At 30.1% G+C, this 27,613-nt stretch overlaps 1 protein-coding gene across 2 annotated transcripts; it reads left to right on the forward strand.

Annotated features, from left to right (window-relative positions):
* The first annotated feature begins 2,150 nt into the window (after nt 1–2,150).
* LOC129917931 (pyruvate carboxylase, mitochondrial) lies at nt 2,151–25,653 on the forward strand. 2 transcript variants are annotated; one of them, XM_055998164.1, is made up of 10 exons: nt 2,151–2,561; nt 2,639–2,696; nt 19,107–19,223; nt 19,294–20,183; nt 20,242–20,861; nt 21,358–21,405; nt 23,133–23,530; nt 23,601–23,860; nt 23,921–24,950; nt 25,012–25,653. In XM_055998164.1, the coding sequence occupies exons 3-10, from the start codon at nt 19,128–19,130 to the stop codon at nt 25,258–25,260; spliced, it is 3,591 nt and encodes a 1,196-aa protein (XP_055854139.1). In that variant the 5' UTR covers nt 2,151–2,561; nt 2,639–2,696; nt 19,107–19,127; the 3' UTR covers nt 25,261–25,653. The 2 variants fall into 2 exon arrangements, with proteins under 2 accessions (XP_055854139.1, XP_055854141.1); XM_055998166.1 differs by lacking the exon at nt 21,358–21,405.
* Nucleotides 25,654–27,613: the final 1,960 nt, after the last annotated feature.

Here is a 27,613-nt window from a genome sequence, read left to right on the forward strand (position 1 = left end):
TGTATTTAAATGGAATACAGAACATCTGATATAAACGTAACAGAGGTTAGCACACCAAGACATGTCAAATTTAAACATAATAAAATTGAATAAATGTAATCAACCCTTGTTATTTTTATATTACTTTTTGATTGTTGGACATGCCTTTAAAATACCAGATTTATAACTTACTAGAGATTCGTAAAAAAATAAAATTCGAGATAACAATCAGACATGAAATTACAATGATATAGAATGCGAAAACTGTGAGGCCCGCAATTCTGTCTGTATCTGTATCTTGAGGTACCTACACCTACTACAGGCTTTACTACTAGAGGGATTTTCTTCAAACTCGGTAGTTGTTAGTTTTATGAGATTTCCCAAAAGTAAAATTATTAAGTGAAAATATTACTTTTAGAACCAGAATTATCGATACTTGGCATGTGAAAAGGTTGTTGTTCTCAAGAATGGCTCTAACGATTTTGTTTAAAAAAAAAATGTAGTGAAGCATATGTATAAGGTCCTACTTTTGAAGCAGAAAAAATATTTTTTGGACCGTAATTAGTGTTACCTGCCATATAATCGATTAAATTTGAACGAAAATTTTTATGCAGACAGTTTAGTAGTTTAAATTTTAAAATTATCACTACTTTTGGATTTTTAAAAAAATATTTCAGAATTTTTGTTTTCATGAATCAATTTTTTCAAAATGGATCAATGAATTGGCTTAAAATTTTGTTCGAATAAGTGGAAAAAATAATTTCTTCAAATTGGCATACGAAAAATTTCCGAAAATTTTTGTACCTAAAAAAAATAAAATTTAAAAACTTGTTTTTATAAAATCAAAAGGCACAACATAAAACATTTGGAGATTAAAAGGTGTTTTCGTAAATTTAAAATCAACTTTTATACTTTTTTTTACATTCCTTATAAAACCAATGATAAAATAAAATTAAAATAATTCTTTTATGAAGCTTATAAATATCTTTAACATTCTAAGCAACTTTACCATAAGAGCAAGCATGGGCGACCCAATCAATCCATACATATAATCGACAACGAAAGAGTTATTCTAAGATTTTCCTAGAATTTAGATGTTTCTTAAACATTTCTAATAAGACATTGTATGCTGACTTTGTCTAATCAATAAAAAAAAATAACGAGTGACCCGACAAATCAGCTGAAAGATTATTTTTTAAACTATACAAAAATTACGTATACGCCCGAGCGACCCGAATAATTAGCTGAGAACTGATTTTTTAAACGATAAGAAAAATACGTATACATCCGAGTGACCCGACAAATCAGCTGAAAACTACTTATCTTGCTCCAAATTTAATAAATATAGGACTTATAATCTACGTCGGAAATATCAAATCGTATTTGTTTTATGAAGAACATAATAAAGGCCTTTTAATTTCTTTAAAATTAAAAATTAAAAATCGTTTGACAGACATACAGATAGAATTGCGGCAATTTTTTAACATTTTTATCGTCGTGGTGTTATGTCTGTTTTTTTTTTCAAATTCTAATCTTATACCTTCTAATCATACACTCATAAGTACAATTTCCTGTCAAAAAAGAGATCCAAGATGTCTAGAATTTTAAGATAGGTAGTCAACTGGCCGAAATTTTGTCATTCAAATAAAATTAGGTTTGTTGTTCTAACAACAACAAAAAAAAAAATTTACACCCCTTGAAGTTCGTTTCAAAGTTCTTTCTTACCATAAAATCACCTAAAACTACCAAATACTAAGCAAATCACATAAAAATTGCTCTATCACTTAAGTTTCTGTTATATGTAAAACTAAAGTTAGTAAGCAATTTTTTGAGATAAGGCATCGAATGTTTTCTAACAATCTTTGCAATCCATAAATGAGCCATATTTAATGTGAGAAACCACAAGATAAAAAGCACCCTGCAAAATAGACCCAATAAAAGTGCGTAATTTTGTTTCTCATTTGCTCTCATGATTTTTGTAATAACAGTCTAACATTGCTATACCGTTCCACCGGTTAAGAATAACATAACACATGTTTTGAAAGCTCAATCATTCCACATACAGATTGGAGATTGCCATTGCCAGCGTCAGGGCCAGGTACACTAAAAAGCTTATTGCCCTCCCAATCGTTTCGTCGTCGTTTGATATTATAGCTTCGAAGCAGAAAACCACTTTGCAAACTTCTTTTTCCTCAGTCGGGTGTGAAACTTTGGTGTGAACGGGTTTAGTGTGCACATTTATTCCACATTTTTGTAATTCTCATTCAATACGAATATCTTCAACTTATTATTTTTATAAGTGTGCTAGAAAAAAAATTATATTGATAGAAAAACAAATACTATCATTGAAGCGAATAAAAAGTCGCGATAGTGAATCGAGAGAAGCCTTGCGAACCGAGATAACAGTTTTTTTCTTATTTTATTTGTCCCTATATTATTTGCACTAAATTATTTCCTAAATTTATGCATTTAGCTGCACCTTTTGATCAATAAAAAAAATCTATATCTTTTACGAAACAAAAAAAAAATATATCTGGAGTACGGTGTCCTAATTTTTTGTTTTTCTTTATTTTTGTGAAGTGGTAAATAAAGTTTAAAAAAGTGGTTTCTAAAGTGCTTTTATATAATTTTATTACCTATTTTTTTTATTTTTATAAAGCAAAACCCTACTGTCTGTACATCAAGTAAATTACCGTTGTGATTTATTGGAGAATTAAGTACGTATTAAAAAAGTTTTAATTTAAGAATAAACTAAAAATCAATTAATACTAAGAAGTTTTTTTTTACTTGTATTTATAATGCCAATTTCTTAATTAGCAAAGTCATGTAATATTGATTGCATAATTTTAAATGATTTCTGTGCTCATTTTCTTTTCCTATATTCAATGCATTTACCGTGACATTGAATTTATTTATTAATAATGTGCGCCTGGTATTTTTGTGTTTTTTGTTTTCGTGGTACTTTATGCCATTTAATTTTTTTGCGTGTGTCATAACTGACCTCAAATAAGGCTGTCTGGCTGTGTGTTAAGTTTGAATTATATAATTTTGTATTCAAAACACTTAGCTTTGATAATGGTTCTTGTTGGTATATTGTGAACCCCTTTATGGATTTTAACATAAAATACGAATTTTATTATACAGACACATTTTGAATTTTTATTATTCTGAACATACAATATAAATTTGCCGGCGACCGGTTCTTTAAATACATATTGTCGTATACTCGTCGTCATCGTGAATGACACTATTTTTGAATGCGTGACTTGCGTAGTATTATTTAATTTTATTTTAAAGCTTTTATCTATGCACAATTTGGCTGTCACTATCACTCTCTTGTATTTAATGTAGGTCCTGATGATGGGTTAAAGAGTTTAGTGAATTCAAGAGTAATAACGTATACTTTCATCATTGGGTATAATGAAAGGGATTTTATTTGAAGCAATCTCATGATTATTCACATTTGTGTAGGAATAAACATTAATATTTCAATTGAATTTTTAATTAATTTTTTTAGCTAAGAGATACTTTTTTCTGTGAATATGAAGCTCTTTTTGTTACCATAAAAAAAAATAAAGAAAATCATACCAATTTATAAAACGAAGAACGTTGTTTTTTTGTTCGAACTTATGCGATAATCAAATTAATTACTAATTAGTTTAAGCGAACCAGTAATAAAAAACAAAATTGAAAGAAGTAGGGAGAAATAGATGCCACTCAGTGTTTTTCAGTTGTTAGTAAACTTTAATTTGAATTTTTGGCTGATTTCATATGTTAAAAATTACGGGTCCAGCATATTTTTTCAAAACTAAAAAAAAATTAAATTTAAAAGCAGAAAGTAAATAATCCGACTGATGAATTCTTGAGGTAATAAACAAATTTTGTGAATGAAAATTAGCTAAAAAGATAGGTGGTATTCACACAAATTAAATAAATGGCTATAGTTAAAACTGATTTAATTTTCGTTGTAAAAAATCGATTAAAGAAATGGAATGTGCAACGAAATGTTGCGTGGCTAGGTTAGTTTTCATTTAATCACTTTAATTGATGACTCTTTATTTTTGGTGTTGATTGTTAGTGATTTTGTTTTAGGGATTAGGGTGAATACTGAATAGTGGCAATTTTGGTGCACATTTGAAATACATTTTTAAAAACATTTCTTACTTTCTTTTTTTGGTCTAGGGGAGTCGTAATCCGACTCTCACTGAATTTGCCTACCTATCTCAAGAAAATAATAAACTTTAAAAACGGTTTTGAAAAAAGACTTTGAAAAAAAATATATAAAAATCAGTGTCAGAAACTTAACCAAAATAGCCGATGAGGAATAATTGGAATTTCGCAAATATTTCTAGGATTTGAATCCACTTAAATTCTACTGTTTTTTAGTCTTTTAAACAGAATTCTTTAATTGAACGCCATTTAACAAATTTCTTAACAACAAAACTTTTTTTTTATTTTATTAAATATTTAAGAAAAATTAAGAGGACTTTAACTTCGCGTTGAAAATTTACTTTTTAGCAAGACTATTTTCTCTTGATGTTCAAAACGTAACCATTATTCAATTATACATATTCAAGAGAAAATAATATTGCTAAGAAGTAAATTTTGAATGCGAAGTTAAAGTCATCTTAACTAATGTTAAAATTCTCAGAAAGAATATTTTAATTAGAGATGCCGCGAACATTCGGCCACTATTCGGTATTCGGCCTATTTTTCTGGTATTCGGTATTCGGCCGAATAGTTTAACTATTCGGCCAAACACCTAATACCAAATGGAGAAGAAAAATGACTTAAATTATTATACCAAAATGTGTGTTTTATTAAAAAATTTTAGTACTCATAATCTACTAAAGGCAACTTGTGGTGAATGAAAACTATTTGTTCCGCATTTGTTGGTAGTAAACGATTACGTTTATCTTCGTAGACTATTGCTGCTTCGAAAAATAGTCTTTCGCTGTAAACACTTGTAGATAGACTTTAGAAAATGTTGTCAAAATATGAAATTTTGTAGTATTTGTTGACCACCACTTGTATGGGTCCGCCGTTCGATCTTGGCGAACAGTCCTCATATATAATTCGACCTTTGCAGTAGTAGGTAGTGTGTTCAGAGTTCAGACATTTACATATCTTAAAAGTAGTTCAGTTATTCATCGTTACAATACGATGTTGTTGGGAATTTTTTAAGCCACATCTATTCTTGAGACAAAGTATAAAATTTTTGAAATTACCAACGTTTTTTTCTGAGTGTCCTTGGCCGAATATTCGGTATTCGGCCGAGGAGCGTGGCCAAATATTCGGTATTCGGCCAAATCAATGTTCGCGGCATCTCTAATTTTAATCTTTAATCATCTTAAATTAATGCCAAAAAGAAAAACCCTCTCCGTCTAGCGAAACCTTTCATATTTGTTTCCTATTTTAATTCATTAATAATCCTTGTACTAAATGAAGTGATATAAATTACGTTTTAAATTTAATTTCAATAATAACTACTTGCGATTTCAATCTGTGTAACCATTTGTGTTAACCTAAAAGGCAAAACGAAAAAACCTATTGAACTTGCATTCTTTACAAAAATTAAAAGTGTTTCTTAAGTCTGGCAATACTGCACCTCTCACCTACGCACCAGAGAAAGCGAACTCATTTCTATCTTGTGTAACAAATGATTTACTAGAATTTAAAAATAAATTATATAGGTACCTTTTATACAAATTCACGTGTATCTATCAACAATGTAAATTTTAGTAGCACATTGAAAATTAATTATAAGCGTGCAATATTAAAATGCTTACTCTACCGCGCCGGCAGCGTCGACGACTTTCAGACATGCAAATTGAAGGATTTGCATGTTGTTTGCTATTAAACGCTTTTTTTATTTACATATTTATTTTTTCTCTTTTTTTATAAAATTTGTGTCTGTGTTATTTAAAAATAAATTACTTTGTGTCAAATAAAACAAATAAATGTTTGGGTGGATTTTATATTCATTTTTTTTTGTCTCACATGCTAGCCGTTTACTTTGGGATTTCGTCATTTTAAATAAGTATGTAGGTAATCCGGTTTTATTTGAAAGAATATATTTTGCTTAAAGTGAAGATTGAATTTTAAATCAACACAAATCAAATAATAAACAACACAAAAAGTTATAAACAACACAAAACTTTGAGTCAAATTTTAAGCTTTTATTTTCAAGAAGGTTAACATTTGAGTTCTAATGAATGTGTAATTATTTTTTGCTAATATTGCACTTGGTAGCAATATTCTGAATGATGAAGATAATGTAATAATTAATTAGTACATTTATAGAACTCTCAACAGGTGCAAACTTTTATGAATGGGGGGTTATTTGTTGAAGCAGATTAATATATTTATCAACACAGCTAAGACGCATTTAAATGACTAACAGAAAACTACTATTACATTTTGTGCCGCAAACAATGAATAGAATCAATTAAAAAATTACATTTATATATCGTCAGGCGTCAATTCCAAAGTTACATGTAAAGGCAATGCCCAGTTTACTTTAGAGTCTTGGCCAAGAATGACAAGATTGATTTTGATCCATTAATGAATCGATGAAAAATAATAATAAATTGGCCACAAAAAGGGAAATTAATGATTTAGAAAGAAAAAAGATTTTGGTTTCATATAAAAGTTTTGTTTGCTTATCTTTAAATTCAAACTTTCATACATGTTTTTTCTATGTTTAGTGCATATGATAGATAAGTCTAAGCTTTTTGAACAACAACTTTTTTGAGCGATCTTTGGCACACCGGAATACAAAAACTTAGTGATTGCATGTTCTAAGCTACTCAATATAGATTGACAATTCGTTGAAACAGTCAGGATTGTCTGCTAGTTCTAAGGCTCTGAGGCTGAATAAAGGAATCTCTATAGGACATACATGGTACATGTAAAACAAAAAAATTTAAGCCCAGAAATGTAAATCGGTAACTACTGTATCACGAAATTTTAAGATCAAAATAATTTTTCTACGTCATTCATTTCGCATTTTATGATCAGTTATTTTGCGAAAAACCTACGTCACCTTTCATTTGATATCAAACTCGTTCGTTTACAATCTTAGGCATAGTCCATTAACTTTAATTTAATGCTCGCCATAAAAACAAACAAAAACAATGATAGCGTTTAAAATAATTCCTTTCTTCATAAGTTTTTGAAAATATAAAGAAAGAAGTAAATATTATTTGTCTAAAGCTAAGATTAGATGATCAAGCCTCTGACGTAAAATTTATGTTTTCTTTGTATAATCTTTTTGATACAGAATTTGACGCAAGAGTGCTAAAAGTTTTTATTGTTTAACATTGGCCTCTTAATCGTCACTTTACTATTGCACTTTAAACGGATTTTGGGGGCAAAATACATTAACATATTACTGTTTAAATTAAGTACAGTGAGTCTTAAAGTTAAGAAATGCGGTATGACGAATCACATCCGGTGCCAGGAAAAAAGTCATTTATTAGTTCAAATTAAGAACATAGTTTAAAAGTTAAGAAATCCGGGGCAGGGAAAACACAGAAATTGAACTTCTGATTTTGCTAGATAAAAGAATATCTACAAAGTATTAAAACTTAAAAGTGTTATGTACTTTATTCTTAAACAAACAATTGGCATATATTGAAGAACCTGACAGAAATAATAAATCCCTCCACTTTAGGTCTAAAATATCAAACTAATATTACTAAATTCAATGCAGTCTAGACAACTAGACACGCATGTGCGATTAACAATATTGTTTGATAGAGTTAATGATTTTTCAGCTAAAACTACATTCCGATCGATATAAATTTTACTCTTGTTCATTAGTGCAAAACGAAGAAAGAATTTTTTATATCTTGCACACTATATTTGCTATGGTTGAATAAAAATTACAAAGTTGCATAACTACAAATAAAATAACTTTTCTACATACTCAGTGAGCTTAAGAAAAACTTAAAATGAATCTTTTTTTATAATGACTCGACGACGTAATTAACAACAATTTTTTCCACCATTTTGATGTATAGGTACTGATGTTCTATTCAAACAAAGATAAGGAATGACCTCGCTGTATTTGTATTTCTATGAAATATTTTCTAAAAGCAAAGTTTAAGTTTATAATACATATTATATTGATAAGGCCCAATCAAATTGATTGACTAAAAGGCCTTTTGCAAAAAAAAAAAAACATGTTCTATGATTAATATTGGTCTGGTCATTTTAAAGATAACCTTAAAGGCAAACTTTGCCTCATTGGTTATGAACCAATCGATAAGGTGATACGTGAAAGTCCATTCAAATTAAAATAAGTTATATATTGGCAATAAAAACCAAACTCTAAGAAGTGTTTGTACTTTAACCAGACAAAAATTTTCACCAAAAAGAAGAAGGTGAAATAATTGGAAATTTTTAGGAAACGAGATTATAGGAAAGAAAAAGATAAGATCAATAGAAATATTACAGTCCGAGTCACTTTGATTATTACATCAAATAAAAATTTAAAATATTATTTTTTGTTAATTATCGTTAATTATAATAAATTAATAATATTAAAAAGTGTTCCTAATTAATTTTACCACACTGTAGTGTTCGATTGTGTTTGATAACATACTTGAATATTTTCAATGATAAAACAAACATTTTTATTAATTTACTGATAGTTACATTCTTTAATTTATTTATTTATTTTTTTTTTTAATTTTGTAGATATTAGTATTTTATCAGATCATAAAATATAAATTTAATTGCTATAAACATATCTTCATTTAAGCTCCAATATCTATAGGTACTCTTAAGTATTTTATCTGATTTTAGAAACCTTTTTTATACATTAAAACAAGTACTTCGTGAAGCTTAATAAAAAGAAACTTATAGTATAATGAAAAATAATAATGTAAACCACAGTAAAGAAACCACATTTACACACCAGATATCAAGTTGATTGACATCAAACAACTTTCCACGTCTAGGTTTTTTATGCTTGTCAAAATGTAGCTGCATTACATTGCCAAGTCATCAAATGTTCTGTGGTGACTGTCCGTTTTGTACGGGTTTTTTGACACTTTATCAATCGATTGTGCAGTTGTGAATTTTAGAATTTAGATATGATTTATCTGGCTAAATGCAATGGGATAAAAGTAGCTTGCAGTACCTACTTATATTTATTGTCAAAATTTAAAATTGCAGAAAATTTAGCCTGCAACTGAGGAAAAAGTTTACATTTCTACTCGTGTAGATGTAAAGCAATTTCATCTTGTATTTTTTACGAGAAAAAAGTTACCTTTTCACTGAGGGAAAAAATAAATTGAAGTTGAAACGTCGTTGTTTCAAAGATGAACTACTTTGATTTATGTGACTTTAAGATACGAAACCATAAAAAAATTAACCTTTTTCCATGTTGATTTTAAAATGTTCATCTTCAAACGCAAAATCATTCCGAATAATAGTTAAATCAATGTGGTTTTCATTGATTTTACGTTGTTTTATGGTGGCTTTTCCCTCAGTGTAGAAATCTGAAATTGAAAATATAGGTTAATATTCAGAAGCTATATTTAGGATATTTAAAAAGGTACTTATCTACGTCCAAACATTGTTATAGCCGAAAATCAGAATTAACATCTTTAAAAATAAGTATCAATACAAACACTAAGTATATCATAAATCTTTCAACGCACTTAAACGATACTGTACTGCGTTATTATTATTATTGCCTCAAACAATACTAATTACCCACACGAGATTAATTTAAACAATCTGCCTTATGTTTGAACAAACACGAGACAACAAAAAGAAATAAAAAGTGAAAAACCTCACGATTCGCATTTTCAATTAATATCACATCGCGTATATACATACATTGTGAAAACATGCAAGTAACAGAAAAAAAATGATGTTGTATTCCTATTTTTATATTTATTTTTAGCCAAAGCATATGCTTCAACGTCAACGTCATCATTTCATCAGATACAAATTCAGATTCTATTGAGATAGCTTACCAATTAAGTAAAGTCGTCGACCAAGAGATTCATCATTATAAGTGTCATTGAATTGAGACATTGAGAGCACTTTTACTACTATGCTTCGAGTAGGTCATAGACTTATTTTTTTAATTAATTTATCAATCAAAGCATGTCTGCAAAATAGTTGTTAACGAAGTCTAACGCAGTCTAGTTTAGATATAATTTGTTTGATGTAGCAAACACTTTAATTATATGAGATTGTATGCCGCGTTCTATACCAACTATTGGCAAAGAGTATTTCTAACTTGTGGTTGGTAATTGTTATCGACTTTCACTGACCCTCTATCCCGAAATCGTTACATAATGCTGTGATAACAGCATGAATTTTGGTGTCAAAATAATTTTCATGACCATTACGAATTATGTCTTTCAACGTTGATTAAATAAAAATCAAAAATGTAAAGTATTAAATTTAACATTTTTTTTTATTTTCTCTCAGTGTATATTTGAATTATATTTCATCAATAGATTTGACTTAATTCACTATTAACATGTAAATGTGCAAAGAACGAGCCCATTGAAATTATTGACTGCTGAGAAAAAACTTGTTTTACGAAACTTCATAATCACATGAGGGCATTCACTCGCTAAGAATGGAGATGCCGATCTGAAAACCGGGCCCAGTTGTTGCACTTTTTATGCTCTTGACTTATCTACTTGTGTGCTTTTGACTTTGATTGTCCTTGATAATTCGTTTAGAATGTATACATAATAAATGCAAGTTTGTTCAAGGTATATTGAGTCAGCCCAGCACAGTCGTAAACTAAACAGTCAAATAAAGAATTATAGCGACTATTAATATTTTTTGTTATCGTTGACTCTAAATAAACTAATAAATTAGAAATTTTTATTTTGAGGAATTTAATTAACAAAAAGGTAATTTATGCTAGGTAAAATGTTATAATTATCGTTTTTTTAAAGACTGTCATCATCCATTATCATAATTAGGTGTGAACAGTAAAATGTAATGTATATTCATTACTGAGTTGACATTTGTTGAGGATTATTAGAAAAGTTTTTAATAGCAAGCCTTTTATTCATTAATTACCAGATAAAACAGATCCAGATAATAATTTGTGTTTTGATTTGAATCAGACTGCTGTTTCATTTGAAAAAAAAAAAATAATTATAATGTTTTATCATACGTCCGTTAAGTCAATCATTTTTGAAAAGCTATATAGGATTTCTTAGAAAAGGTTTATCCAATCGTTGTGTACTGTACATTGTACAACCAATTACTGCTTGGATATGCTATATCAATTAAATTTTTATTTAATTGATTTAAGTGAGCGTTGATATTTGTTGTGTTTTCTTTTTTATTTTTAAGAAATTTGTTTCTCCAAACCATTTTTTTTATTTGTGGCTTTTTAATTTACAATATTGCTAAATAAAAATAGATCGCTTACAAATACATATTCAAATACACCAAGTTCTTTGTAAAAGAACTAACTATATTCTGCTTATAAAGACAGTAAATTGGTGTTGCCTTTTAATTAAATGTGATTTTTTTTTTGGCTTCAATTAAATAATGCGAGGAAACCATTGTCGCATCTTTCATTATGAAGGAAAGTAGGCCCTTTGAAAATATGTACATATCGTCGGCGTAAAGCAAAATTGTTCTAAATCCACTTTTTAACGAAAATGAGTTAACGATGCAGTTTTACTAATTTGAGGGTGCTCTTTCCGAATTTGAAAACCTACAAATGAGTTAAACTTGTATATTTTATTCAAGAGAAAAGAACAAACTTTATAAAAAAACATAACTTGAATGCAAACGAGCAGAAAATTGTCGCTTTCAACCAATTTGAAACTTAAAAATCGTCCCCTGTAAAATTTGCTTTTTGTGACTTGAAACAATTTTGCTTTACGGCGACGATATGTATAATTATATTAAGGAAATATTAAGGACAAAGTGTTATGTTGTATGTCCATTTGTTTTTTGTTTTAATAAAACCCAATTTTGTGTTTTTTTTGGAAACAATGCTCTTTTGAAAGTTGAATTCAAATTGAAATATTCTAACATCACTTCAAAACAGTCTTTTTAGTTATGAAATTTACAACTTTTTGTTTCTATTATTTTATCTATGCGAACAACTGAGGTGGTATAAAATCAAACCTTGCCAAAGCGGACAAATATATCTTTAGATATTGAACTTAAAAAAAAAAACGTATGGAAACGCTAATACGCAAATAAATTTGGGTTTAAATTTCGGCAATTGAAGCCATCCGAAAAAAAACATATGTAACGAAAATTTTAGTTGCAATTTTTGAACGAAAAAGTGTCCTAAGGTTTGGTGGTGGAGTTTGCTTTTTTCGTATGTTTTACTTGCATTACCAATCCAATCTTTTCACATTCTAAAATAACTCAGCTTTTAAACGCTTTGAGCTCATGCAATTTTACTTCTACTTTCATCATCTCTATCTCCATCAAAACTTTGCACCGAAGAAATTGCTCAATATTTTTATATCTCTTTTTGAAAAGCCGCTTTTTCTCCTTTAACCAAAATATTTATTTCCAAACAGAAACTCGATTATTGTTAAGTTATTTTAAATTGACAAAGTCTGAGAATTCGTTTTCGTTAAAAAGCTACATATCTTTGTAAACAAGAAAAAAAGGTAGGCCTTGACTGAATTAAGTACAGCCCTGTTAAAACTGTTAAACTGTTTTCCCATTAAAATAGTTTGTCACTAGATTGTCACGCCAGTCGTCAATTTGTTGGTGTGTTATATGAGTTGATAGTGGACTTTGAACAGTGATTCGCTATTTTCATAAACAAATGTTTATATACATACTAAAAAACACATTCACACATACAAACATTTAACTCCGCACATTTTTAGTAGGTATAATATAATCATCTCAAGAAAGTTGTAGTCGTTTTGTTGAAAAGATAAGAAAACCAATGCAAACAAATCAATTAAACTTAAATTTAATTTACATTAACACTGTTGTATTAATGAAAAAAAAAGGAAATAAATAAATTTACTTTACGTCGTAAAAATAGATTGTTCCAATAATATAAATTATTTTATTAGTGTAGGTACAGCAAAATATGATTTATTATTTAAAGAATTTTGTAAAAGATTTATTACAGTTTTACATGAATCTATATTGATTATATTGGTTTTAGCGGTTAAAGTGGTCTTAAAAAAATTAATGGTTTTAATTATAAAAATTAATCATTTAATTGTGAGGGATCTATTGAATAATTTTGAAACCAATTCATTTTGACAGCACTTTGATGCATGAAAAGTAAGCAAATTTAAAATGTTAAAAATATTTATTGCAGTAATAAATAGTGTTTTAAGATCCATTGGATGTGGTCTAAGCTTGACGTGCAGAAACATAATTTTCGAACCGTATCGTTCTACAAAGTTTTGATAACCTTACTGAAGCATTAGATAATATCGCAAACAATTTGCAAGGTACATTGAATAAGAATGAAATCGATAGTTTACAATTTGTCATTTGTTTTCACAGATATAAAAATCACTGGTTAAAGAAACACCCTTTCGATTTTTGAAACATTCCTTGTTGAATTAAATTTTATTTAATCTATCCCAAGCAAACTATACACTTATTCATTTTTCAATTTTTCCCATAGAAGCTACATTACATACCTTAAAATAAATAATCGTGAATTATGTATCAATTTAGTTAAAGACTTAAATGTAATTTAAATTTTTGTTGAGTACGTAATTCTGTTACGTCTGTGTCAAATGTCAAAACATGAATGTCTTTCTGTTCGGTAGAGAAGACAAAATAAATTATTGTTCGCGGCGTGTTTATTAAATATTCGTGATCACTTTGACTATAACGATCTTTATTACACCTAAGAGCTTTATTCTTACAATAATTTGCATAAACTATTCACTAGAATGTGAAGTAGGTACAGTTTTAAAGCGGAAGAAAAATGCATAATAATTTGCTTTTTTTTTTATTTATTTAAAGTGGGTCATTGCATGCGCGATTATATTTAATTTCAAAATTCTCGACCAAGTTCTTTAATTTAATAACTATCATTAAAATTGGATAGCTGTTATTGTATTTTATATGCAACTTATTTCCAATAAACAATAAATGAAGCTCATTTATAATTCAATTTGGTTACTTGTTTTGTATTAAGTGCAATTGATTTGTACAAAATTATTTGTTTACGAGTTTTTTTAAGCTAAAAAGATTTTTTTCATTAGCATTCAGACAGTAACTTGAAAGACAAACTTGTATCTATCAAAATAACCAGAAATAATCTAAACAGTAACAACAACTTAATTTTCTATAGGAAAAAGCAAATTATAAGCTTACTTTTACATTTTGTATATCCTCCTAAGACATCAAATAAAAAAAAAAAAAAAAAAAAAAAAACAGTTTATTAACTTTCAAGAAAATATGTACATTAGGGTGGTCCTTATATTTGATTTTTTCCGAAATTCCACGGTAGATGGACATCAATTAGTTCTATATAGCGAACAAAATCTATAATTTTGGCATAACTGGATGTCGGCTATCCAACTGTATTTCCCGGATACGAATCACCCTAATGTACATAGGTAGGCTAAAGAGTTATGATCAGAAGAATTTCGATCTTGGTTAAAATATACTGATGAAAATATTGGAAAATGCATACAATTCTGACTATGATTAAAAGGCTTTGTTAAGTAATCGGGTTTTTATTTTTTAACTTTCTGTAATTTTTTGTTGGGAGCTCATAAAGATAATAATGTGATTCCGTCAATCGGTCAACTTGTCAAATTTCGTTCTCCATGAAACTACGAGTACGTAGGTGTTTCTATAAAAAAAATGGTCCAAAATAATTTATATTTAGACACGGTAATTTTTATGATGTATCTACTTTACCTATATACATTTGTATGTAATGTGAAATGTCTATGCTATATTTATTTAAGAATCGATACCATTCGGGTAAATTTATTTTCTTGATTAACAGTTTTCTTTCGCATTAGCCTTGTCTATCTATGTTTCTTTTTATTTCAAAAACTTTTATATTGGCTTGTATCCAAATTGTGCTAATTAATATACGTACCTATGTTTTTTTCAATGGAATTTTGAAATTCCTAATTTTTAGCTCATCACGTGTAAGGCCCGTAATAAGAAAAAAATAAAATTTATTATTATTCACCTTTCTTTGATTTTAATCAGTCAATAGTAGCAGACTCCGAAATAAAATTTGAGTGGGTTAAAGGCACACGTAAGCATTATCTTTTTGATAAGATAATTTTTTTTAAGTCAATGATAATTAAAAAATGTATACATCATACTAAAATAATACATACACTTCGCGTCACTTGAATAGAAACAACAATTTTTCTTTAGAAAATAGCGATTGGCGCTTCGGTGAGGTAACTTAGTAGATTTTTGGTTTTGCATTTTCAAAGAAGAACTTTTAACAATAAGATAAGAAATTTAAAATTCGATATTTTGAAGAAATTTCATAAGTAGTATAAAAAAATTAAATCTGTTTTTATAATTAATAAAACTCCGTTTCAAAATATCTTAAAAAAAAAAACAAATATGCCATTTTATTTCTCGTATAAAAAGGTATTTTTAGAAAAAAAATTTTGAAAATTGTAGGAGCCGTTTTTTAAAAAAATAATTTTTTATATATAAAATTTTTTTAACATTTTTCAAAAAAAAAGTTGGTATGCCATTTTGAAGAAATAATTAATTTACACATAAAAACTAAATTTCAAAATTTTTCATTGATCCGTTTTCAAAAAATTGATTTTTCAAAAAAAAATTTTGAAATATTTTTTAAAAAACCAAAAATGCGTTTTTTGAAAATTTTCTAAAATTTTAATATTATCTTTACTAACACACTTTTGTATAAAAATTTAAATCGGGTTAATTTTGTACGAGATATTCAGAAACGAAAAAAACCGTTCTATGACAGGTACCGTTAATAACGGTACAAAAAATATTTTTTTTATTTAAAAAGTTGGCCCTTATGTGTAGTATTAAACACACAAATTTTAATCAGAATCGTTAGAGCCGTTTTTGAAAAAAATTAACTTTTCTATTTCCGTTATATGGCAGGTACCGTTAGTTTTGGTCATAAAAAAAAAATTTCAATTTCCCCTCTAGGGAATCACCAAAAACTGCTAACTACCAAGTTTGAAGAAAATCACTTCACTCGTGTAGGCTGCAGCTCCAGATAGAGACAGACACACAGACAGACAGACAGACAGACAGACAGACAGACAGACAGACAGACAGAATTGCCGGACCCACTTTTTTGGCATTCTCCATCATCGTAATGTCATGTAAAATTGTTATCTCGAGTTCGATTTTTTTTACGAATCCTAAACTTGCCCTATAGTACCTATATCGCAAGTAAAAATCCAAAACAGAAACCGTGTGGCTACTAGTTGCGTTTTTTCGCATTACTTCACAAAAAACAGTTTTATTTTTGCGTCGATGAAAAATCATGGACAACACTAATTTTAGTAAAGCAGTATTAAAATTTGACATTATTTGCACATTATTACCAATTATGGGCTACGAGCTACCACTAGACATCACAGAAAATGCTTAAATAGTAGCTAGCATTGGAAATGCACTTGCACTATGCAAAATCGCGAAAGATATTGGAAAATTTGCCAAATTTGTATGAGAATACTTTTAAAATATCGTAAACTAGTGATTGAATAAAAAAAATAAGAAAGGCGAGACCCAAATCAAGAGCAGAGAAAAAAATAATTTAAAAACTAGCAGCAATTTCCTTCACTTTGCCGCTAAAATCGGTCAAAAACGTGGTGTTAGTGCGATGGTAATGTATTGGTTTGTTCCATCATGGAAGTTATAAAAGGTGCACAACATTTAAAAAGCCTCAAAATGCAAAATAACAACATTTTAAGTTCTACTAAGATTACAAAAAAGTTAACTATTTTATAGTTGCATTCGAACTGAAAAGAAGTGAGGTAAAGAGTAGTTTTTTAAAGGAAAACATACCAACTCAGATGGACCACGTTAATATTAGTCCTATTTTATTGGTTTATGATGTGCAATAGCAAAATTGAAGCTTCACGCTTCGAAAAAAGATGCAAACTTTTACAAAGAAATAATGGAAGAAGCTCTTGGGAAGTTTAGGAACGTGGAAAAACAACCCTCTTAGAGATTGCACAAGGAGAGTTCCAGAAAAAAACAACGCAATAGAAACAAAACAGATCCATTCCGGATGAAAACGAAAGTTTATTTCACTTATTCAAACCTTAAATTGTAGAACATGTCATTTTCTTAATTTGTAAGAAGTTACCAAACACTTTTATCACTTTCTCCAATTAGGTCCACGATTGTGTACAGTACAAGTGCATTTTCAATGTTTAATTCTATTTATGCATTTTCTGTGGTGCCTAATGGTAGCTCGTAGCCCATAATTGGTTATAATGTGCAAATAATGTCAAAGTAAAATATTGCTTTACTAAAATTAGTGTTGTCCATGATTTTTCATCATTTTTATTTAATTTAAGAGCTTGTTTCTATTCAAGTGACGCAAAAATAAAACTGTTTTTTGTGAAGTAATGCGAAAAAACGCAACTAGTAGCCACACGGTTGCTGTTTTGGGTTTTTTGTTTTTACAACATTGTTTGTTAAAAGTTCCTCTTTGAAAATGCAAAACCAAAAATCTACTAAGTTACCTCACCGAAGCGCCAATCGCTATTTTCTAAAGAAAAATTGTTGTTTCTATTCAAGTGACGAGTAGTGTAAGTCAGGTTAATCAGTTCCAGACTGTCGACTGTCATGAGACTCACGTAATATGTATCTAATCTAATGAAAGATTTAAACATAATTTTGCATACTGAGATATCGGTAATCCGGGTATCAGAAAAAAGTGCTTCATTCTGAGCAGTTAAAAGACATCTACGGAAATTCTAAGCAGAAAAAGGCTATTTTGCAGTAATTTGATGTCACCACAATCTTTTATTTTTGAATATTTGATAGTGCCATTAATTTGGAATTAACGTTTGGTCCCCTATAAACTTATTTTAACAAAATATGACATGGCCTTTTTTACCCCTACCTCTAAACATATATTTAATACATATTTGAAGAGCTTTATTAATGCAATGTTAACCAAACTTATAATCCACTATTGATACAAGTGGTCTAAATTGTTGTCAAATCTCTGAACAAATATTTTTTTCAAAAATTTTTAAATCATTCATACAAATACATATGTTTATGTATACATTTACATATGTCTTTATTGAGTGTGTAACATTTTATTGCTTGCAAATTTGTATGTAAGATTAAATCAAAAACAGATTTTGGTTTTACACGGTTAGAAATTCTGTCGTAGTGTTTAAGACAACCTTTGAAATTTAATACCTACAAAAAAAATTAATTTTTATTTTTTAATATTGCACACTATTAAAAAATAAAAACTAATTTTAAACATTCTATTGCAAAATTTAATTGCAAGGATTGCACACGTTAAAACTAAAATAATCTATTTAAGTTTTGACGTTTATTAATAATAAAATAAATATTAGAAAACAAAACGACAACCTTATCTATATTGAACTTGAGGTGTTAATATTATTCAAAAGTAGATCGCCTTTAATTTTGCTTATCAATGATATTAAAAAGCTTTTACAAATGTTTACTCGAAGTCAAGCTCAAAATTATTGAGATAACTTGACAATTTGGAGGCCAATATAGAAACAACAAATTTATAACAGTTTATTATTATAAATATAATAGGTACGCATAATGCGTCAATAAAACATTTTGATATGGTGACTCTTAATAGATTACGTGTGCTAGGTCGTTGAGTTGAAGTTGATACTTAAAATGTAGCAAAACAAACTTCAAAGTAATAGGTTTTTTAAAGGTTTTTTTTTTATGGCAATAAATGTGCGTATGTTGGTTTGTTTATGAGGATATAATGGTTATCAAAAACCAATAACAATAAAGAAGGTAGACGTTATTCTAGGAAATAAGGCTTATAAAAATAACACGATACTTGAGAGTATCTGAAAAAAAGTTTTAGACATAGGTACCTAATCTTCGTTAATTCCAAACTTATTTTTTAAAATATAGATTCAAATGACTTTTTATTTAACAGACTTGTTGTTTTCATTTTATTCCAGCAAACACACTCAACACTCAAAATGTTTCTACCCGTAGCACAAAACGCTTTTCAGACACTGAGGAGATCACCACGCGTCCGCGTTTGGCTTATCAACAAAAATGGCTTCTCCAGTCAGGTATAACAATAATATTTCTCAATATATCTCCATCACTTTATCACACTTCTTCTTTACTATTTTTTTAAAGGTTGAATACAAACCAATTCGTTCGGTTTTGGTTGCCAATCGTGGTGAAATTGCCATTCGTGTCTTCCGTGCCTGTACAGAATTGGGCATCAAATCGGTGGCCATCTATTCCGAACAAGACAAAATGCATATGCACAGACAAAAAGCCGATGAATCATACATTGTCGGCAAAGGTCTGCCACCAGTAGAAGCCTATCTCAACATTCCAGAAATAATCCGCGTGTGCAAAGAAAACGATGTCGATGCTGTGCATCCTGGATATGGTTTTCTTTCCGAACGTAGTGACTTTGCTCAATCTGTGATTGATGCTGGTCTTCGTTTTATTGGTCCATCACCAAAGGTGGTCCAACAGATGGGTGATAAGGTTGCAGCTCGTGTAGCTGCTATCGAGGCTGGTGTGCCAATCGTTCCTGGTACTGATGGTCCAGTTACAACAAAAGAAGAAGCTTTGGAATTTTGTAAGAAACACGGACTTCCTGTGATCTTTAAGGCAGCTTATGGTGGTGGAGGTCGTGGTATGAGAGTTGTACGTAAAATGGATGAAGTTGAAGAAATGTTCCAGCGTGCAAGTTCTGAAGCTAAGGCTGCTTTTGGTAATGGAGCTATGTTTATTGAGAAGTTTATTGAACGACCACGTCACATTGAGGTGCAATTGCTCGGTGACAAGGCTGGAAATGTTGTTCATTTGTATGAACGTGATTGTTCAGTGCAACGTCGTCATCAAAAGGTTGTTGAAATTGCTCCAGCACCAAGACTTCCTGTAGAAGTTCGTAATAAAATGACTGATGCAGCTGTTCGTTTGGCTAAGCACGTTGGCTATGAAAATGCTGGAACTGTGGAGTTCTTATGCGACGAAACTGGTAACTTCTACTTCATTGAAGTGAATGCTAGGTAAGTTTTGAGTACATCTGAAAACTAAAATTTGATCGCTCAATATGGTTTCTTCTAGATTACAAGTCGAGCACACAGTGACTGAAGAAATCACAGGAATCGATTTGGTGCAATCTCAAATTCGAGTTGCCGAAGGCATGACTCTTCCCGAACTCGGTTATACCCAGGAAAATATCAAACCCCGTGGATATGCTATCCAATGTCGTGTCACTACTGAGGATCCTGCCAATGACTTCCAGCCCAGCACTGGTCGCCTTGAAGTCTTCCGTTCCGGTGAGGGTATGGGTATCCGATTGGATTCTGCATCTGCTTTCGCTGGTGCCATCATCTCACCCTACTACGATTCTCTCCTTGTAAAGGTCATTTCACATGCATCAGACCTTCAAAGTTCCGCATCAAAGATGAACCGTGCTCTTCGTGAATTCCGTATCCGTGGAGTCAAAACTAACATCCCATTCCTTTTGAATGTGCTGGAAAATCAAAAATTCCTCCACGGTGTCCTCGATACCTACTTCATTGATGAACATCCAGAGCTCTTCAAATTCCGTGTTTCACACAATCGTGCTCAAAAACTTCTCAACTATGTTGGAGAGGTTTTGGTCAATGGTCCACAAACCCCATTGGCAACATCCCTGAAGCCTGCAAATGTCGATCCCCATGTACCAACTGTCCCACTTGGTAAGTTTTTCTCTTTTGTTTTTAAAAATGCTTAAACTGCCTCTATTGTGTCATTAATTTTCCACACAAAAAAAAACCCTTTCACTAACAAAACTTGAGTGGAATTTTCCCATTTAATAAAGGACACTCAAGAACACTGTACAAAATTTTGTTCAAAAATGCTATTATACCACATATACACATACACATGTTACACATGCCCTGAATTGGATTTAATTCTATTGAAATCAATATCCAGTGAAAATCTTAAGCATGTCCTTTGAAAAAAATATCCCCATCCTTTTTTTACATGCAGAAACTAAGTTAATTTTCCGTTTTTATTCTTTTTTTATCATTTATTTGTGGAATTATTTGTTTTTTGTAACAAAATTTATTTTTCGTAAAAAAAAAAAACAAAAAACAAACTTGTCTGTGACTACTACTACATACATAATCACTCAACTACTGCTACTCTGACACGCTACCATTTTTTTACCAAATGCAAAAAAAAAAACAGACTTATCGCCAGAAGCACTTGAAAAAGAAGAACGTGGTGAGGGTAAAGGTATGTTTTTGTTTCTTTTCTTTATTTCTTATTTATTATTATATTTGTGTTGGTGTCGTTGTTTTTATACTATTTTTTGAAAAAAAAAATTAATATTGTTTTTGTTGTTTTATATGTATGTGGTTTTTTTTAATAATTTTAATTTAAGGATATAATTTTTAATTTCGAATATAATAAAACAATAAACTATTAGGTTTATAGGTAGAAGGATTTTATATTTTTACCTGCATGAAAATAAATTTGTTTATTTTTTGTTTTTACCTTGGACAGATAATATAAATTCAAATTTGATAATTCATTTTGATTAATATTTGAAACTATTTTATTGATATACCTAACTATTTAATTATAACTTTTTTTTGAAAAATGTTTTATATAAAAAATTATTTTTTCTTTTTAACGGCTCTAACCATTTTCAATTTTTTTTTTTCTATAAGTTCCTCTTTGTATAAAAAATGAAATGACAACCTTCTTTTCGTGGTCAAAATCATTTAAAACGATGTTTAGCCCTAGATGTTTATTCTTCGCCGAATCGACGAACACATTTTTTTTTTAATTTTTCTAAAAACATCCCTAAATAATTTACTAGTGTGGAGAAAATAAGGATAACCTTCCATGGTTAAGTAACTATAAAAACAAACTTTATATATTTTTTTTACGAAAAAGATTGAAACTAAACATAGAAAAAATTGTTTTTCTTTTGTTATGATATCGATATGACCGTTATTCCAAATAAAGGACTAGAACAAAATATGTAATAAATTTGTATACGTTACTTTACAGTTATGAAATTTCTTGAAAAAAAAAATAAAAAGCAAATTATAATTTTTCATTAATTTTTTGTTCATAAAAAGATTCAATATTAGAGCTTCTTTAACTATAAGAGCAAGCACGTTAGCACATGTTCAGTTGTTACCTACTTGTTAAAAATATATTTACATAACTTGTTTCTTTGTTACATCCCTGATACACTTTATATATTACTACCCTCAGAGGTCACTGTGGTGTATACGTAACATTTTTTCACTGAGAAATGTTTACCTAATGTTTACTTGTTCTTCTTCTTAGAACTTTCTAACTTAGGAAGAAAGATCACTTTGAAAATGGTATCAGGCACCATAAGAAAAGTTTTTGCTAGAAACTCTAACAAAAAATGTCATTTAATTGATTGTGTTGCTGTTGTCGTTTTAATTGTAAAAACTTTTTTAGCCAAATTTTTATTTTCGAAAAGTTAACATCCGCGAAATAAATTTTCATGAGCCTGTTTAATTCCCTATTAATCTGAACCAAAAACAGGCTCTACTTAATATTTTTTTAACTATTGTCATCAATTTTGCATGGTTTTCGAAGTGAGGTTTAAGCTAACATAATAATATAAACAAAGTTCATAAAAATGCCGGTATTATGACTAAGGTAAGAAAAGAACGTGTTTTTGTATCACCAATACTCAAAAGTTTTCAAGTTCAGGATCACAAACTACAAATACACAATAGTTCCTTGCGTTAATAAGTTAATTATTTAATTTTTAATTTATATTTTTATTAATTTAAGTTAGTTTTAACAATAATTTTATTTCGTGTGTGTCCCCTCACTAGATTAAATAACACTTATAGCCATAACAATCTTAATTGATTTCGTTGCTGTAAAATTATAATTAGCTTGGGTGGAAGAAATATCCTTACAAAATTTATATTAAAATACTCATATAAATACTTATAAATCCACAGTAACAGAACCACCAAAAGGTCTTCGGGATATTCTCAAATCTCAAGGACCCGAAGCCTTTGCCAAAGAAGTCCGCTCACGTAAAAACTTACTTTTGATGGACACAACTTTCCGTGATGCTCATCAATCGCTATTGGCAACACGTGTGCGTTCCCATGATCTTTTGAAGATCTCACCTTATGTTGCACACAAATTTAATAATTTGTATGCTTTGGAGAATTGGGGTGGTGCCACTTTTGATGTTGCCCTACGTTTCTTACACGAATGCCCATGGGAACGTTTGGAAGATATGCGCAAGCAAATTCCTAATATTCCCTTCCAGATGTTGCTGAGAGGTGCCAATGCTGTTGGATATACAAATTATCCCGACAATGTTGTCTTCAAGTTCTGTGAACTTGCTGTGAGTATAAAACAAAAAAAAAACTTGGAACTTTGTAGAAATTGTTTTATCGTGTATTTTAAAATTTTAGGTCCAAACTGGTATGGACATTTTCCGAGTATTCGACTCTCTTAACTACTTGCCAAATTTGATTTTGGGAATGGAAGCAGCTGGTAAGGCTGGTGGTGTTGTCGAAGCTGCTATTTCATACAGTGGAGATGTCAGTGATCCAACCAAAACAAAGTATGACCTTAAGTACTACACAAATCTTGCTGATGAACTTGTGAAAGCTGGAACCCATGTGCTGTCAATCAAGGATATGGCTGGACTTCTTAAGCCTGCTGCAGCTAAGTATGATTTAAATTTGTACATTCTTTTAATTTTATACTAACCGAACGTTTTTTTTTTAAGATTACTGATCACCGCTATTCGTGACCGTCATCCTGATATCCCAATTCACATCCACACCCACGATACCTCAGGAGCTGGTGTAGCTTCTATGTTAGCATGCGCCCAAGCTGGAGCCGATGTTGTCGACGTCGCTGTCGATTCCATGTCCGGCATGACCTCTCAACCCAGCATGGGAGCTGTAGTAGCTTCCTTGCAAGGCACTCCATTAGATACCGGTATGGATCTTCGCGATGTATCTGAGTACTCAGCCTACTGGGAACAAACAAGAACCCTTTATGCTCCATTTGAATGTACCACCACAATGAAATCTGGCAACGCAGACGTTTACTTGAACGAAATTCCTGGTGGTCAATATACCAACCTTCAATTCCAAGCTTATTCTCTAGGTTTGGGTGACTTCTTCGAAGATGTCAAGAAGGCCTACCGTGAGGCAAACTTATTGTTGGGTGATATTATTAAGGTCACACCTTCATCCAAGGTTGTTGGTGATCTTGCTCAGTTTATGGTACAAAACAAGTTGAATGCTGAACAACTGACCGAAAAGGCAGAGGAGCTTTCCTTCCCCAAGTCCGTGGTTGAATTTCTACAGGGAGCTATTGGTACACCCTACGGTGGTTTTCCAGAACCTCTACGTTCTCGTGTACTTAAAGACATGCCACGTATTGAAGGCCGTCCTGGAGAACAACTTGCTCCATTGGACTTCAACAAGCTAAAGTCTGAGCTTAAAGAATCTCATCCATTGATCAATGATCGTGATGTCATGTCGGCAGCTCTCTATCCCCAAGTCACAGCTGACTACCTTAACTTCCGAGAAGATTTTGGACCAGTCGACAAATTGAACACTAGGGTATTCTTAACTGGACCAAAGGTCGGTGAAGAATTCGAGGTTACCATTGAGAAGGGTAAGACTTTGAGCGTTAAGACTTTGGCAATGGCTGAAGATCTTACGCCAAATGGTGAACGCGAGGTGTTCTTCGAAATGAACGGCCAATTACGGTCAGTATTCATCCGTGACAAGGAAGCTGTTAAGGTATGTGCTCTCAAATGTTTTATAGACTTCAAAACCTCTAAGATTTATATTTTTCTTTTAGGAACTCCACATTCATCCAAAGGCAAATAAGGGCAACAAGAACGAAGTTGGAGCCCCAATGCCTGGTACAGTAATTGATGTCCGTGTAAAGGAAGGCGACAAAGTTGAAAAGGGTCAACCATTGGTTGTACTTTCCGCCATGAAAATGGAAATGGTTGTCCAAGCACCCAAAGCCGGTACAGTTAAAAAGCTACACATTGAAAATAATATGAAACTCGAAGGTGACGATCTCCTCGTAGTTATAGAATAAACTAAAAAACATTTAGGGCATAACCATAATATTCCTTTTCACTCATCTTGACTGTAGTTCCAGTGAGACTAAGCTTAGATAAGTGTATATGTGAGTGTCTTTAATTTATACAAAAAATTAGGAGATCAAAAAATATACTAGGTATACTTAACAAAATTTAAAGAAAGAAAAAAACAAACCAATTTTTATACAAAAAAAAAGAAGAAGAAATTTATGGGACATCCAGGGCTTAGAATACGATTGTATATAATATACTACTACATAATTATTTTGTTTAAATAAAAGAAAAATTCTTAACGTAAACTTAACCGTCGAAATACGCACAAAACTGCCACAAACAAATTGTGTCTATCAATCGAAAGTTTAGAAAAGAAAAAAAAAATATAAATAAATTATTGTCTCCCTAGTTGATTTAAGGACGAGATCTAATACTAATTAAGACTATAAACTATGTAACTATAGTGACTTCGATGTAATTTTTTGTTTTCAATTCATAATTAATTTTTAAGTTTTAAATTTTGGAGCAATTCAGTGATAAAGACAGTTAATTTGATGTAACTATTTTTTTTTATTTGTTGTCTTAAAATTTAATTTTGTTTATTATGTAAATTCAGAATACTTTTATGTAAAATGTTGACTGTTTACGAATAAAAATTTAACCTTTAAATTGATAAATAGCTGTTGATAATTTTTGTAAGAAAACTCTACTCCAAATGGTAAGTAGTGAAAAAGAAATTTTTTCTATTTTTCTTGGCATATTTAACCACAAAAATTCTTGATTTTAACATTTTAGTTGGTATTTTTACTAAGACAATCACTTAAATTTTGGCGAAAAACAAAGTAACTTTCTGCAAAGCAAAATTAATCTCGTCACTTGAATATCTATCAGGGTTGTAAAAGAATGCAATCTTTTGTGAAATCCGTCTTTAAAATTCAGTAACACAATACAATAAGAAGATTGCATTCATTGACTTATTATTCAGACTTATGGCCGATTTCATAAAGCCCTTTTAAATATTTTTTTAGACTTTTAAAATGACGTTTATTCCATACAAAAACCGTCATTTAAAAATTTAAAAGCCTTTTAAATGTTTATGAAATCGGTCATTAGACTTTAAATCTTGCAATCACCAATAATTTTTCGTAAAATTATTGCAATTTTTTTTTTTCTTAACCGTTCTAATGTAATGCAAAAAGAATGCAAAAGAATGCAAATGATTGCAAAAGAATTGGGAGACTGCCGAGGAATGCAAATACTGCAAAAAGAATGGAAAGACTGCATGCATTCCCAAAAGACTGCATTCATTTGAATGCCGTCAAATGAATGGTTAAGAAAATAGATTGCAATCATTTTACGAAAATTGGTTGCTAATTACAAATTTTGAATTGAAAATAATGGTGTTTTCGTTTGGTAAAAAAATCTATTTATTTTCTGATCTAAATCTGTCAAAAAAATGTTGTTGCGACTACTTAATTGTAGTTGAACAGATCAAAAATTATTTTTTTGACAGATTTAGATCAAAAAATAAATTGATTTTTTACCAAACGAAAACACCATAAGGCTGTCACTTGAGTAAAGAAAAATCTTGACTTAAGGAAAATTTTTTCTCAAGCTCGAAAATTTGACTGATTTGAATTAACTGTCATCAAAACAGATTTTTTTTTAATAATACGCCATCATACTCGTCGAATTCGTCGTCCCACTCGTACAACTCAAACAAATATTCGCGTTTCATTTATTTTATTTTAAAATTAGTACAAATTTTAATTGTTAAATACAAAAAACAAACCCTTACAATGACACTTGCGTTTTAATGTCAACTGACTGAAAAAAAAACTTAAGCGTTTCCTCAAGTAAAAGAGCCTACTCAGACGTTCACTTGAGAAAATATTTCGACTCCAGTGATGACTATGAATAAGGATTCGCTTGAGCGAATTATTAAGATATTTTCCAACTTAAGTGACGACTATGAATTCCATACCATAAGTCTCATATACATATAAAGCAATGAATGCAATCTCTTAATTAAAGTCATTAAAGATTGCATTTAAAAAAGATTGCAATCTTTTACAATTCTGTTTATCGTCCCTGCTAATCAACAAAAAACACGAATTAAGTGCTTTGGACCCTCTAGTTTTCTGGACTAGAACCACAACAATAAAAACTCGCGACCCAATCGTAGATTTTATGTTTTTCTTTGTTTTTTTTTTGTTTTTATTTTTTAAAAACGCAATGACGTACTTATTGTCGGTCCAAAGAAAAAACTCACTAACTACATACGATTTAAATAGAAGTTAGTGAGTTTTTCCTTTGAGCCGACGATATGTACGTTTGTACATTCATCTCAATTAT

The sequence above is a fragment of the Episyrphus balteatus genome, chromosome 4, assembly GCF_945859705.1.
Source record: "Episyrphus balteatus chromosome 4, idEpiBalt1.1, whole genome shotgun sequence".
Classification (NCBI taxonomy): Eukaryota; Metazoa; Arthropoda; class Insecta; order Diptera; family Syrphidae; genus Episyrphus; species Episyrphus balteatus.